Source organism: Bos javanicus, chromosome 29, assembly GCF_032452875.1.
Source record: "Bos javanicus breed banteng chromosome 29, ARS-OSU_banteng_1.0, whole genome shotgun sequence".
Lineage (NCBI taxonomy): Eukaryota > Metazoa > Chordata > Mammalia > Artiodactyla > Bovidae > Bos > Bos javanicus.
The window spans coordinates 45637591-45650861 of NC_083896.1; the positions used below are offsets into that span (position 1 = coordinate 45637591).

At 51.9% G+C, this 13271-nt stretch overlaps 2 protein-coding genes and 1 non-coding gene across 4 annotated transcripts in view; 1 reads left to right on the forward strand and 2 right to left on the reverse strand.

Annotated features, from left to right (window-relative positions):
• The window catches only part of RAD9A (RAD9 checkpoint clamp component A), a 57651-nt gene that overhangs the window by 9255 nt on the left and 35125 nt on the right, over positions 1–13271 (forward strand). The gene's annotated exons all lie outside the window — the stretch shown is intronic.
• TRNAG-UCC (transfer RNA glycine (anticodon UCC)) lies at positions 516–588 on the reverse strand. Its single transcript has one exon. It is a non-coding gene; the product is annotated as a tRNA-Gly (tRNA).
• POLD4 (DNA polymerase delta 4, accessory subunit) lies at positions 9764–11567 on the reverse strand. The gene is made up of 4 exons (XM_061407184.1): positions 11265–11567; positions 10945–11034; positions 10620–10731; positions 9764–10258 (listed from the first exon to the last, which is right to left on the reverse strand). The coding sequence occupies exons 1-4, from the start codon at positions 11359–11361 to the stop codon at positions 10234–10236; spliced, it is 324 nt and encodes a 107-aa protein (XP_061263168.1). The 5' UTR covers positions 11362–11567; the 3' UTR covers positions 9764–10233.

The following is a 13271-nucleotide window of genomic DNA, read 5'->3' on the forward strand; positions in this document are numbered from 1 at the left end:
TGAATGGATAACTACATTTTAATATATTCATACAGTGGAATATGACTTAGCAGCAAAGATGAGTGAAGTGCTGATACACGGTAATGTGAGTGGATCTCACAGATACTCTATTGAATTGATGTAGCCAGATATGCTGAATGGTGGCATTTATATGAGTTCCAGAAACAGCAAAACAAATCTTAGATTATAGGAATCAAATTGTCTAAGATGGGAGAAGAGAGAGACGAGGTGCAAAGGAGAGTGGGGGAATTTTCTGGGCTGATGAAAATGTCCTAGATCTTAATTGGGTTGGATTGGTAGTTATACTGGTGCATAACTGTTATCTTGGTGATGCAGCCAAAATTAAAAAAATAAATCTATGTAGTTTTATTGTAGATATATGATACTTCAATAAAGTTAATTTAAAAAAAATCAACATACTGATACCTCCAATTCAACTCCAACACTTCAGGACTCTTCCCCACCTTCCCCTATTAAAAAAATTTTTCCCCTCTACATGGCTTGTGGGATCTTAGTTCCCTGACCAGGGATCAAACCCATGGCCCCTGCAGTGGAAGTGCAGAGTCCTAACCACTGTACCATCAGGGAAGTATCCCTCAATTCCATATTTTATCTCCCTTTTTTCACAGTGAAGTCTCTGGTTCCCAACATCTATATAGTTATTCATTTTTTTTCTGTTTTTAATACAAAAACAGAAACAGTTTTAGAATTTATATACCAATACCATTTATCAACAACAAACCTACTAAGTAAAGCTCCAGATTTCTTTTGTGTGTGGTTCTTTTGTTCTTACGAAGTCCATGAATTGTGTTCAAATTTTACAATTCTTATATTCTTTTTCTGTGAGGTTATATTATTAATTTAACATATAGTTGGATTCATTTGCTACCATTTATATTCAACTTTAGGATTTTTGAAAATCTCTCTTGATACATTTTTAAATATGCAAAATGTTTATGTGGTTCAAGAGCTGAAATTATATAAGAAAGTATATTTAGAGAAATCTCATTCCCATCCTATCTCATCCACTCTCTTCTTGCCTGCCCCAAACAGTAACCATTTTGTTAGTTTTTAGTTTACTGTCCCAGTGTTTCTTTGTTCAGTTATCTCTCTCGTCTCCCGTCTTTCTTACCCAAAGGCAGTGTACTATGTATTGAACGATTTGTCCTGGTGATCACTCCATATCAGCTAATGGAAATCTTCTTCATTTTTCAAAATGGCTACACAGTATTCCATCGGGAGGGTTTGTTTAATCCGTGAACCAGAATTTAGGGGGTTTCCAATATTCTGCTTTCACGAATAATGCCAGCAAATATGCTTTTGCATATGTTGTTTCATGTTTGTCGAAGAGATTCTTCAGGGTAAATTCCTAGAAGTGGGGTTGCTGGGTCAAAGGTAAGTGCCGTGTCGTCTTGTCAGTGCTACCAGATTCCCCTCCACGGAGGCTGTGATGTTTTCTGCTCCTGTGTGTTTCCCCCAAGCCTTGTCAACAGAGTACACTGGCCAAATGTTTCAGCTTTTATCAGTCTTGTTTTATTTTCTTATTTATTTATTTATTTTTGGCCGGGCCATGTCTTCATCGCTGTGCAGGCTTTTCTCTAATTGTGTCAGGTGGGGGCGCCTCTTCGTTGCAGTGCTCGGGCTTCTCATTGTGCTGGCTTCTCAGGTCACGGAGCACGGGCTCTGGGGTGTGTGGGCTTCAGCAGTTATGGCACGTGAGCTCAGTATTGTGATGCACAGCCTTAGCAGCTCCAAGGCCTGTCGGATCCTCCCAAACCAGGGATCGAACCCTGTCTCCTGTATTGGCCAGGCAGGCCAATTTACCACTGAGCCAGTAGGGAAGCCCTTTTGCCAGTCTTGTGTGGAATGAAGTGGCACATCTTTTGATGTATTTAAGAGTAGACTGAAAAGTCTTTTAGGCTTGGGACCCAAGCCACATACTCCACATACTACTCACACTAGCAGATGCCCCATCTGCATTTGTTAAATGCATAAATGAATGAACTGGTTGGACTTCTATTGGACTCATCATGTTTGCACTCTTGTGAAACCTGTTCCCATGACAAGTTGCCTCTTGTCCCAGTGTAGGGCAGTGCCAAGTGCCTGGCAGAGGTCTAGTGAACAAGGAGATGCGCCAGCTAGAAGGAGTGAGTCCTGGACCTTCCCACTGCCAAGACCCCACCATATGGACAGGTAGAAGCCCCGTTTCTCCCTATATTCTCCCAGTGGAATTTGGGATGGAATTTGGAATTTGGAATAGTTAAAAAAGTGTGGCATCATGAGTGCAGAATATGCACAAAACCATCGCAGTATGTAATACAAAACCCTTGTATCCTAGTGGAATTGTTTCTATTATTATTTTTTCTTTTTTGTCCATGCCCAACAGCATGTGGGATCTTAGTTCCCTGAAGTACTTGTTAAATAAATACATCAACATTTTCTTATTGATTGATCAAATAGGTAATATAGTTATAAATTCAAGGTTCAAAAGTCTCATTTAATGAAAAATTTCCCCTCATTCCTATTTCCAAGCCACCAAGTTACCTTCCTCTCAAAAACAGCTGATAGTATCAAGTTCGTGGGTATCCTTTCAGAGATATTATATGCATGAAAGAAGTGAATACACACACATTTTAACCCAAACTGTAGCATAGTGTGCACATTGTTCTGTAAATCCTTTTTTCCCACTTAACTTTATTTCAGAGACTATCCTATTCTGTACCAATACATAAAGAGTTTCCTCAAACTTTTTCACAGTACGATATCCATCGTGTACTACTACTTACTTTCTGGTTGCCTTATTGATAGGTGTTTAGGCTGTTTATAGTCTTTGCAATAAAATGGAGAAGGCAATGGCACCCCACTCCAGTACTCTTGCCTGGAAAATCCCATGGACGGAGAAGCCTGGTAGGCTACAGTTCATGGGTTTGCTACGAGTCGGATACGACTGAGCGACTTCACTTTCACTTTTCACTTTCATGCATTGGAGAAGGAAATGGCAGCCCACTCCAGTATTCTTGCCTGGAGAGTCCCAGGGACGGGGGAGCCTGGTGGGCTGCTCTCTATGGTGTTGCACCGAGTCAGACACGACTGAAGCAACCTAGCAGCAGCAGCAGCATAGTCTTTGCTATTACAAACAGTGCTATAATGTTATTTTATACATACAAGAGTATCTGTAAGATACATTTCTACATACGAACTGAAAGGGACCTGTGTACCGGTAATTGTGATAAACAAGGCCAAATTGGTGTCTTTGGGGTTGTCCCAGTTTACACACCAGCACTGTGGGGGTGAAAAGGACCCTGGGCAGCTGTGCTCTTGAGAGCATTTGAGACGTTGGCTGGATGTTGTCTGCACTCCATAGAGAGGCAGTGGTGGTGGTTTAGTCAGTAAGTCGTATCTGACTCTTGTGACCCCATGGACTGTAGCCTGCCAGGCTCCTCTGTCCATCGGACTCTCCAGGCCAAGAATACTAGAGTGGGTTGCCATTTCCTTCTTCAGGGGATCTTCCTGACCCAGGAATCCAAGCCAGGTCTCCTGTGTTGCAGGCAGATTCTTTACCAACTGAGCTACAAGAGAAGCCCAGAGGACCTCAGATGAATGCTCAGTGGGCTGGCCCAGAGAGGGGACCAGGATCCTGCTTTAGAAGTCGACAGCCTTGATGCCTTCGTTCATAAGAAGGCTCTAGGAAAAGAGGACTCCTGCCGTCAAGGTCACACAACCCCAAGAAGTGACTTAGAAGGAGACCAAATTGCACTGGAGTTCAGGACTAGCCTTCAGAACTGGGACCTAAATGATTCTCACAAGCTGGATAGGACCAGTGGATCAAACAGTAGGTGTGAGTGAAGCGGGAGGGTTCTTTCAGCTCTGAGTGCTTCGTTGTTGATGTTGTTCAGTCGCCCACTCGTGTCTGACTCTTTGCAGCCCTGTGGACTGCAGCACACCAGTCCTCCCTGTCCCTCACCATCTCCGAGTTTGCCCAAGTTCACGTTCATTGCATCAGTGATGCCATCCAGCCATCTCATCCTCTGACCAAAACACTGGAGCTTCAGCTTCAGGATCAGTCCTTCCAGTGAATATTCAGGGTTGATCTCCCTTAAGATTGACTGGTTACTATGCAGCAGTGCCTGTGCTGATTACTCTGGTGACAAGGATAAAATACTCTCCAGCAGTGGAGATGCTGAAATGTCCTGTTGTAGCAATGTGACACATTGCTACATTATAAAATATGAGCTTCCCTGGTGGCTCAGATGGTAAAGAATCCACCTGCAATGCAGGAGACCTGGGTTCTATCCCTGGGTCAAGAAGATCCCCTGAAGAAGGAAATGGCAACCCACTCCAGTATTCTTGCCTGGAGAATCCCATGGACAGAGGAGCTTGGCGGGCTATAGTCCATGGGGTCATGAAGAGGAGGACACAACTGAATGACTAATACTTTCACAGGAGGAGGTGGAACCCTTAACTCTCCTCAGGGAAAGTGCCTGGAGAGAAGAGCATGCAGTCAGGGTGGGGCTCACAGGAGGAGGAGCCAAGGGAACCTCCTGGTGAGGTGAGAGGCTTCCTCCTCATAGGAGGTCTCTAGGAAATGCCTGTCCCTTCAGAAGAGAAAGGACCGAAGTAGGGCTCCAGAATTACCCAGGACTTGTCCACCATGTGGAAGCCCCTGCTCATCCTTGAATGCTGAGCTAAAGGGCCGTTTTCGGGAAGCCTGAGTTCCCAGAGTTCAGTGTACACCCGTCTCGTGGCAGTGTTTACGGTTCTTGGGCGCATCTTTTCTCTGTCTCCACTGCAGTGAGCTCCTGGAGCTTAGGGACTAGGGTTCTGAGCTGCCACGACCAGCACAAGACCAGCACGAAGCTGTTTTCTAACAGGACTCAGGTGGATGAACTGGAGGCCAGCCTACCTGCTGAGGAAACTAGCAGTCGTGTTCCAGATCCCCTAAGTCCTCGAGGTGGTGTCAGCCCCGCTCAAGCTGGCACTCTTTGGCTTCCATCTGCTCCTAGACTAATTCAGAAACGTCTTCCTTTCCCTGTTTACTCAAGTGTCTTGGAAAATTAGCTCCCTAAGCCCTCACACTACCAGTGAGTTTGTCTGAGTTTGAAGGTGGATAAATGTTGCCACACCTGAGTCAATAAAGAATGAATTAGTGTGCCCCTCATTGGTGGGTGTGGCATGGTGGTTACTATGACAGCTGAGCTGCCAGTGAGAACTGCAAAACTGGGACAGAGGGAAGCAGGAAATGTGGGGACCAAATTAGGGTGAGCCATACTGTTCCTTTCCATCTCCTCCTAACGAGATCTTCCTTGATATCTCCGCATCATCACACAGGTGCCACCATGTGTGAAGTTCTCGGGAACCTCCTGGACACAGCGTGGCCTCTCCTGCCACTCTGACACTCTCCCCCCCGCTTTGCTAGTCGTCTTCTACCTTCTAGAGAGACTTTTCCCAAGTGTGATCTTTGGTCCTATCCGTGCCACCTCCCCCTGTCTCCCTTTCCTCTCTCTGAGAACTCATCTGTGCTCATGGGCTCGAATGTCGGTTCTAGGCATGTGAGTCCCCTCAGTCCCCTGGATTCCACACACTCTCTGTCCTTGCTTCAGCACTTGACCTCTGGCTTCCCATTGCCTAATAGATGTTTCCATTCGGGCGTCCTGTTGTCATCTCAAACTAAACATGCATGAAATCAAGCCTGTCCTCCCCTCCCAGTTTCCACTTCTTTTCTGCCCACGGCACCAGCATTCTCTCATCCATCCACGCTCAAAAGCTGAGTCATGTTTGACCACTCCTCCCCATCCTTGCCTTCCCAAAGGCAAGTCTTGCCAGCTTCCTTTGTGACTTCTCTTACTTTATCCTCTGCATTGTCTGCTCATCTGGGTCTCAGCACCCATGTTTTGAATACTTTAGAGCTTCCTGCTTGGCCCTCCTGCCTGCAGTTTGTTCTCCATCTAGTCTGTCATACCTGGGCAGACAGATTCTCCAGAATGATTACTTTTATCCTGTCCCTTTCTGCTCAGAACCCTTAGGCACTGCCATCACCATCGAGGAGTCCACACTGCAAAGGCCCCGGGGTCAAGCCCCTGTGTCATCCCTCACCAGTGTCATCCCACGTGATATGAATGCAGGCTGTGCAGTGGGACTCTGGGATCAAATCCTGTCCCTCATATGTGCCGTGTGATCCTGGGCAAGCACTTAACCTTTCTGTGCCTGAGTGTCCTCTTTAGACTGCCTTATAAAATGTTTATAATCATTTCTAGGATTGCTGTGAGGACAAAGGTCGCTTAGGACAGTGCTGGGTCCGTAGCAAGCACCGAAACGCTAGTTTTGGGCCATGCTGATTTTCACAGAGCACGTGCTGCAGTCCCCATGCGTTTCCCCTGGGTGCACACACCCACCCCTCCTCACGGCCTTTGCTTAGCCCACTCCCTCAGTCTAGAATGCTTTCCTCTGTCTGCTGACTCTTACTCACCCGTCAAGGGCCACTGACCTCCCATTTCCTCCCAATACACACTCGCTCGGTGCGTTTGCCGTGCTGCTCAGCCTCGGCTTGTGGTAGTGGGTGTGTCGTGGTATTTGAAACCAGCCACAGGCCACACATGAATGTGTCTTCCTGGGGTTCATTTTACTTGATAAGTAAGTTCAGCCGTTTTTGTTTTGTTTTTGGCTGTGCGATGCATGATGGGGGATTTTCATTCCCCAACCAGGATTGAACCGTCCCCTGCAGTGGAAGCTGGGAGTCTTAACCGCTGGACCACCAGAGATGCCCCAGGTTCAGCCGTTTTTATGTTACAGCAACTACTTCAGACATACCGTGGAATAGAATACAAAATTTGCCAAAGATAAAACACACAACTGCTAAGAATATTCAGAGTGGTCCCAGGGGCGAGTGTGCGCTCATTCTGCAGTGGAAAGGTCTGAGAAGCAGTGGCCTGATGAGTTGAGGGGCCACGTGTGATAAGGTTGAGCAGGGGTCATGCAGCGAGATGTGGCAGGCCTGGGCACAGGGCCCTGCAATGAGGGTCCCCGTGACACGCCGTGCTCAGTCCTTCCTGAGAACCCTGTCTATACCTTCCTACCTGCCCCCGGGTGGCACTCATAGTACGTTGTTTTTCACTTTCCACATGGGTAGGTCTTTTCGATGCCATCCTGAACACCTGGAGCGCAGGTGTGGGTGCGAATGCAGGTGCGGGGTCCCAGAGGGGGAAGGCAGGCCTGGGTGGGAGTTGGGCCCTGGTGCTCCCTGATGAAGCAGGGCACTTTTCCTCTCAGCCTCGGTTTCCTCATCTGTGGAAGTGGCTGATACCTAACGAGATTGTTCTGAGCAGTCAGCTAGGTGACGTGAAGCGCAGCAGATGGCACGGGTCAGTGCTCGGTAAACATCTGCTCCCTCCCAGCGTACCAGGCTGTCAGCAAACATCTGATTCTTGAATGTCCCCTGCCCCAGCCATGTCCTCTTCCCTGCAGCTGGCCCACCCCCTCTGCCTCCCTTCCCGTCACTGGATGCTCTGATCTAAGGCCACACTCTTCCCTGTGCACTGGTCCTGGCCCTCCTCACTCCACAGAGACCCCACTCATCACACTGCCTCCTCTGTCCCCCGGCCTGCAGTGCCCCACCCCACTGGGTCTGTCCCTGCACCGGGCCTTTATGCTGTGCCGCGTCACCCTAACACAAAAGATGGAACAGGACAACCAGTAATAAGCACCGTTCCTTGACCCCACATCCTCTCTAGGTGCCACTCACTTCTCTGCTCCCGTCACAATAAAAGGTCCCTGAAAGGCCTGGCCTGCTCCTTGTCTCCACTTCCACCGCCCCTCCCTCTGCTCCCACTCTAGGCCCAGTCCTATACCCACCAGTCCAGGGGAGCTGCTTGTCTCCAGTGACCTCCATGTGGCCAAGTCCAGCGTGCACGTCTCAGGTTATTTTACCAGCCTGTCAGAGGCATCTGAGACCTTGAAACACCCTCTGCCCAGGCCTCCCAGGCCCTCCTCTCTCCTGACTTCCTCCAGTCTTGCCCCTCCTTAGTCTCCTTGCTCAGGCCCTTGCCTCTATCTGTACTCACTCAGGTAACCTCATGCCCACACATGGCTTTCATTGCCACCTAAAGGATGCCCAAATTTCTATCTCAAATCGAGAGGTCTTCCTGGAATTCCAGACTTACGTATCCACCACTGCCGACTCCCCAGCTTGGATGTGTCACAGACCTCAAATCTGAACTCTTAATTCCCTGCCCCACCCTCCCCTTCCCGCAATCTTTCCCATCTTAGTAATGGGAACTCTGTTCTTCCAGTTGTTCAAGCCAAACCCTTTGGAGTTATCCTTGGCTCCTCTCTTGCTTAAACCCCACAGCCAACCCATCAGCAAGTCCTGTCAGTTCTTCCTTCAAAATACAGAAGGAATCTGGCCACTTCCTACCTCCATGTCCTACCCATCACCTCATGGTGACGCATCACCATCACCTCTCACGAGGCCCAACTCCCAGCCTCCTGAGTGCTTGTGTTGCCTCTTCTGCCCCCAGCCCCCCACTGTGTTTTCTACCAACAGCCATCAGTTTGTCATTTGTTGGCTTAAAACCCATTGACAACTTCTTCTCTTACTCAGAATAAAATCCAGATTCCTCACCCTGGTCTGCAAGGAGCCCTGGGACCAACCTGGTTACCCCTCTGTCCCCATTTCCCCTCACCCTCCCCTCGCGCCCTCTGGGAGCACGCCTGCCTGGGGAGGGTGCTTCCTGTCTCTTCTGCCAGAGTCTCCCCTCACAGCCTCTCTAGGTGCGTGGCACTCTTTGTCCTCTCGCCCTCATTTGCCCAGCACTGACCACTGCCTGACATAATACTTATGTGCTTGTTTTTGTCCTCCTCCCACTGATATCCCCAGAGGGCCTCTGAGTCCGGCACGCAGCAGGTGCTCCCCAGCCAGGCGGGGCAGGGGGAGACGGGAAGAGCCTAGTGCACATGGCCCCTCGACTGCACCACCACGTACCCGCTGGTGCTTCTGGGCAACTCTGTACAACAGTCTAGGCTTCAGTGTCCTTCTACGTAAAACCTACTGTGAAGATGTTTTTGGAAACTTAGAGATAATACATTCAAAGTACTTGAGGCATGGTCAGCGCTCAATAAAAAGACTACTTTGCTGCCCTCTGGGCCTGCTTCCAGGGAATTAATAGTTCTGTCTCCAGCTGCCACAGGACAGAGAGCTGAGGTATCATAAGTACTGATTCCATTCTCCATGTCCCAGGGTCCCCTAAGCGTTGTTTGTCGATACAGCCAGTTCTCCTCCATCTCCAGGACCTGTCAGTTCCCTACTGAAGCTTCTCAGATTATGGCCACCTCTGAGCAGGTCCTGTGAGTTGAAACTCTCCCCCAACCCTGCTTTGGAGCCAGGTGGCCCCCAGTGGCAAGTGGAGGTGCTTTCTGGGAATGTGATGTCTGTCTGGACCTTATAAGTGGGCTCATGGGTCCTGCTCTGACAAAGGACCCATTTTTGTGAGTTGGGCACTGGGCAGGCTAAGTGATGGGTTCAGTGGTTTTTTCCTGGCTGGTCGGTGAAGGTGGCTAGAGTCGTTTTCCTGTGCACCACCAGGGGGCGCCAGAGGTTGCCCAGCGCTTGTGGGGACTGACCGTTGTTTTTTTTTGAAGGTGTCTCTCCTTCCTCTCCGGTCTAGGGTTAGGAGTGGAAGAGACACAAACACCTTGCAGGAGGGCACGGTTCTGGTTCTCAGCCGCCTATCAACAGCCCAGGCAGGGCCACAAAAAGAGACTGGTCAGGTTTCCAGGCTCAGAGTTCTTTATTGATAAGCACTAGTGAACCCCTTGCCCTGTGAGCTCAGCCATTCTGCCCTTGAGTTCCCAGCCTGAGGAGCGGGTGCACCTTGGCCTCTGAGGTCATCTGCCTTCTGCCGGAGTCTGGTTCTGCCCAAAGCTGCGCCTGATTTGCCACATCATGCCAGGGACCACAGGCTCCAGGTCAGGGGTGTGGCAGGCTTCAGAAGGGTCATGGCCAAGCCCTCTTCCTCAGAGACCACTCTGCCTGTAGGGGGCACCTGGCTTCCGCTGTGTCGATTCTCAGAGGGGGCCCTGGAACCCGGCTGGTTAGACCTCCAGATTCAGCCTCTTTCCTTCCCTGTGAGCCTCTTTCCTGCCAAATGTTCTCCACAGCAGAGCTGAACCATGGGGCAGCAACTGGCTCTCACTTGTGTCCGGTTCTCAAGTAGCAGGCAGGAGGTCTTCGGCGGCGCGTCAGAGCGGGTAGAAATGCCAGAGGCTGTGCAGGAGGGTCGGGATGGAGGGAAACCCGAGTCAGTGAAGTCTCTCCACTTGCTCTCACCAGCCCCAGCTCTTGGCCACGGCCTAAAGCCCTTGGCCAACCTTTGAGCACGAAATAGTCCCTTGGGCCCCAGGTGTACTCTTCCTCCACCGTTAGCTCAGAGATAAGAATTACGCAAGGCAAGCTTCTGCCTCCTGAGCCCAGCACCTTGTAGAACCTTCTTGCCTGCCCAGGGCTGATCCCCAAGTCTACCCTACTTCTCCCGCAGGTCAGGACAGCCCCCATCCGGGGCCAGCAGGCCGGTGGTACCTGAAGTCCCTGCCCCACCCCCCAGAGCTCTCCCCGGCTTGTCTCTGACCTGCACTGGAAGCGGGGATCCCCGGGGTGGCTCTGCAGCACCTGACGCACTTCTGGGGGAGGCTTCAAGCCCATCTGCTCTGCCCGATGCCAGCGCTGCAACCGTGTGATCCCTGTAGGAGTGGAAAGAAGACAGTGAGGCCTCGAGGGGGGCAGGGGAAAGTCCAGGCTAGAGAGTATGTTTGGAGGGGTGTGTTAGGACCTGCACACCCCACCGTCTCAGGAGACGGTGCCCAGAGGGTCAGGCAGGGGCTGGGGTTGCTTGGGAGACATGTGGGTGGCAGGACTGGCCCCTGGATGTGCTCTCGGGCCTGAGGGGCTCTCACCTGTGCAGGGCCCGTACTGCCAGGCCAGGTCAAACTGCCTCAGCAGCTCCAGCTCCTCTTCATCCACGCTCAGGGGTAGGGGCTCTTCCCCTGCAATGATATGCTGTTCCTCAGGCCTGCCCAGGCCTGTGCCCTGCCCCTTGGCTCACAGCTGACCCACTGTTCCCCAGCTCTCACCACCCTTCTGCCTCTGCTGTCCACTGGTGTCGGAAGTAGGCTGGGTGTCGGAAGTAGAGGACATACTCCACTTCCCCTTCCACTGCCTACGTCCTTTCATGTCCCTCACGTCCACTCCTCCCGCCCTCCCACATCTCAGAGACCTAGATCTGGTGCCAGCTCCCCCTTGCTGTGCCCAGCGGAGCCCTCCCTCCTCTTCACTACAGGGTAGGAGTCAGTGATGAGCCGTTTCCGGCCCATGGCGGCCACCCAGGCAGGCAGAGGAGGAGGCCACTGCCGGGAAGGAGAGGCAGGCCAGCGGGCACGAGAGACAGCTGCTGAGAGAGAGCGAGAGAGGGCTGGGGCCAGAGAGCGAGCCTGGGGCCAGCGATGGGCAGACGGACGACCCAGACAAACAGCAAGGAAGTCGGAGGGTTCCAGGGAATGACGCGTCTCCCCCACCCCCGCAAGCATGCAAACAGCAGACCTAAGCCAATGAGAGGCCGCCTCTGCGGGGCGGGGCCTGGTCCCAGCCAATGGCAGGCGGTGCAGGCAGGGGCGGGGCAGTTGATGCAGCTGTGCTCTGGGGGAGGGGGGGAGGCTAAGTGGGGGACCTGTCAAGATGCCCCAGACGGCACCACCTCCTCCGGCCACCCCACACTGGTCTGCAGTGGGTCTCGGGGGACTTACAGAGCGTTTTCTCTCACTTCCCGTTTTCCCTTCCTAGGCAAATGTTCTTTTCAGCCTCACTAATCCCCGTGGCCGGTCTATAACTCCCCAGAGCCCAGCCGGAGACTTCCACTCCCGCCCCTTGGCCCGAAGAGCGTTGTGGGGGCAGGTCTGGAGGTCCGGAGAGAGTTTGGGCTAATCCAGACCCCTTCCCTGCTCCCACCCCGCCCCCACCGGCCCCAGGAGACCTGGCTGGCTGGAGAAGCCCAGGGGTTCTGAAAGCTCCTTTCTCACAGTCTGAGCCCAGAAATACTGCCCACTCTTAGTCCAGGCGAGTGCTTGCCTCTTCAACTGTCCCAGGGTCCCACAGCCTGGCCCTGCCTGCCCTCTGTTCAGGAAGATTCCACACGGTGCAGGAGGCCAGAGTGTGTTGGACCCCTAGTCCTTCGTCAGTAAAATTTGTCCCAATGTGAGAGTATGAGCAGAAAATACCGACAATAAACCTAACACTTACACAGTGTGCCAAGTTCTGTCCTGAGCACTTTCCCACATATTCTCTCAACTAAAATAGACAGAAATGGTTCTTGAAAGTAGGAAGTACTGAGGACTTCCTTGGCAGTCCAGTGATTAGGACTCGGCACTTACACTGCAGGGTGAACAGATTCGATCCCTGTTCTGGGAATTAAGATCCCACAAGCATCCCAGTGCAGCCAAAATAAAATAACAGGAAGTAGGAAGTAGGAAGTCACAGGCACGGTGGGGCCCTGGTGAAACCATTGTCCCTCAGTGTCCCCCAGGAGCTCACAGGCCAATAGGCAAGCAGACACACAAATGGCAGTGCAAGGATCAAATTCCTAACAAACGAGAAGAGGACGACAGGGCCAGAAATGCGTTGTACTGTGAGGCTGGCTTAGCACTGGAGTCCTCCTGGAGGAGGTGGGCTGCTGTAAACAGTGTCTCTCAATTCTCCACCCATGACCTTTGTCCCTTGGGCTCCTGTCATCGCTGACTCACCCCTGTACCCGCCTCCTCCTCACCAACTTCCTGGCAGCAGGCAAAAGTGCTGGCCAGTGGGAGTCTGGGAATCAGTGCAGGGCCTGGCCCAGTGCTAATCGCCCTCTACAGATCCCGTCCGGTTCTTCCTCCCGGGGCACAAGGGAGGGTGGGTGCCCTGTGGGGTGGGGTCGGGTCTGGGTGCCCTGTCTCAGGAGGAGTGTGGCACAAGGGAGGAGAATGCTCTGCAGAACAGACCACCAAAGAGGAGGCGGAGGAGCAGGAACAGGCTGTGTCTGCAGGGGCCTCCTCCCGCCTGGCTCTCCCCATCCCTTCATGGAGGAGAGCGGAGTGGAGGAGTGGGAGCTCCTGGGTGCACTGCACGGAGCTGGAGGGCCCTTCCCTGCTTTATTGTTTGGGCTGGGCCAGGTCTAATCCCCCCATCTGCCTCCTGGACTAAGTGGGGCCCACACAGAGGGAGACAGGGGCCTTGCTGTGATGGGGAGGAA

Bases quoted from the DNA above. Each gene is read 5' to 3' on its own strand.
- POLD4 (XM_061407184.1), bottom strand. From the start codon at position 11,361: ATGGGCCGGAAACGGCTCATCACTGACTCCTACCCTGTAGTGAAGAGG. The intron at 10,732-10,944 runs GTGAGAGCCCCT...CCACTCCTACAG, and splicing joins GCAGTACGGGCCCTGCACAG to GGATCACACGGTTGCAGCGC. The intron at 10,259-10,619 runs GTCAGAGACAAG...CCTCCTGCACAG, and splicing joins GATCCCCGCTTCCAGTGCAG to CCTCTGGCATTTCTACCCGC.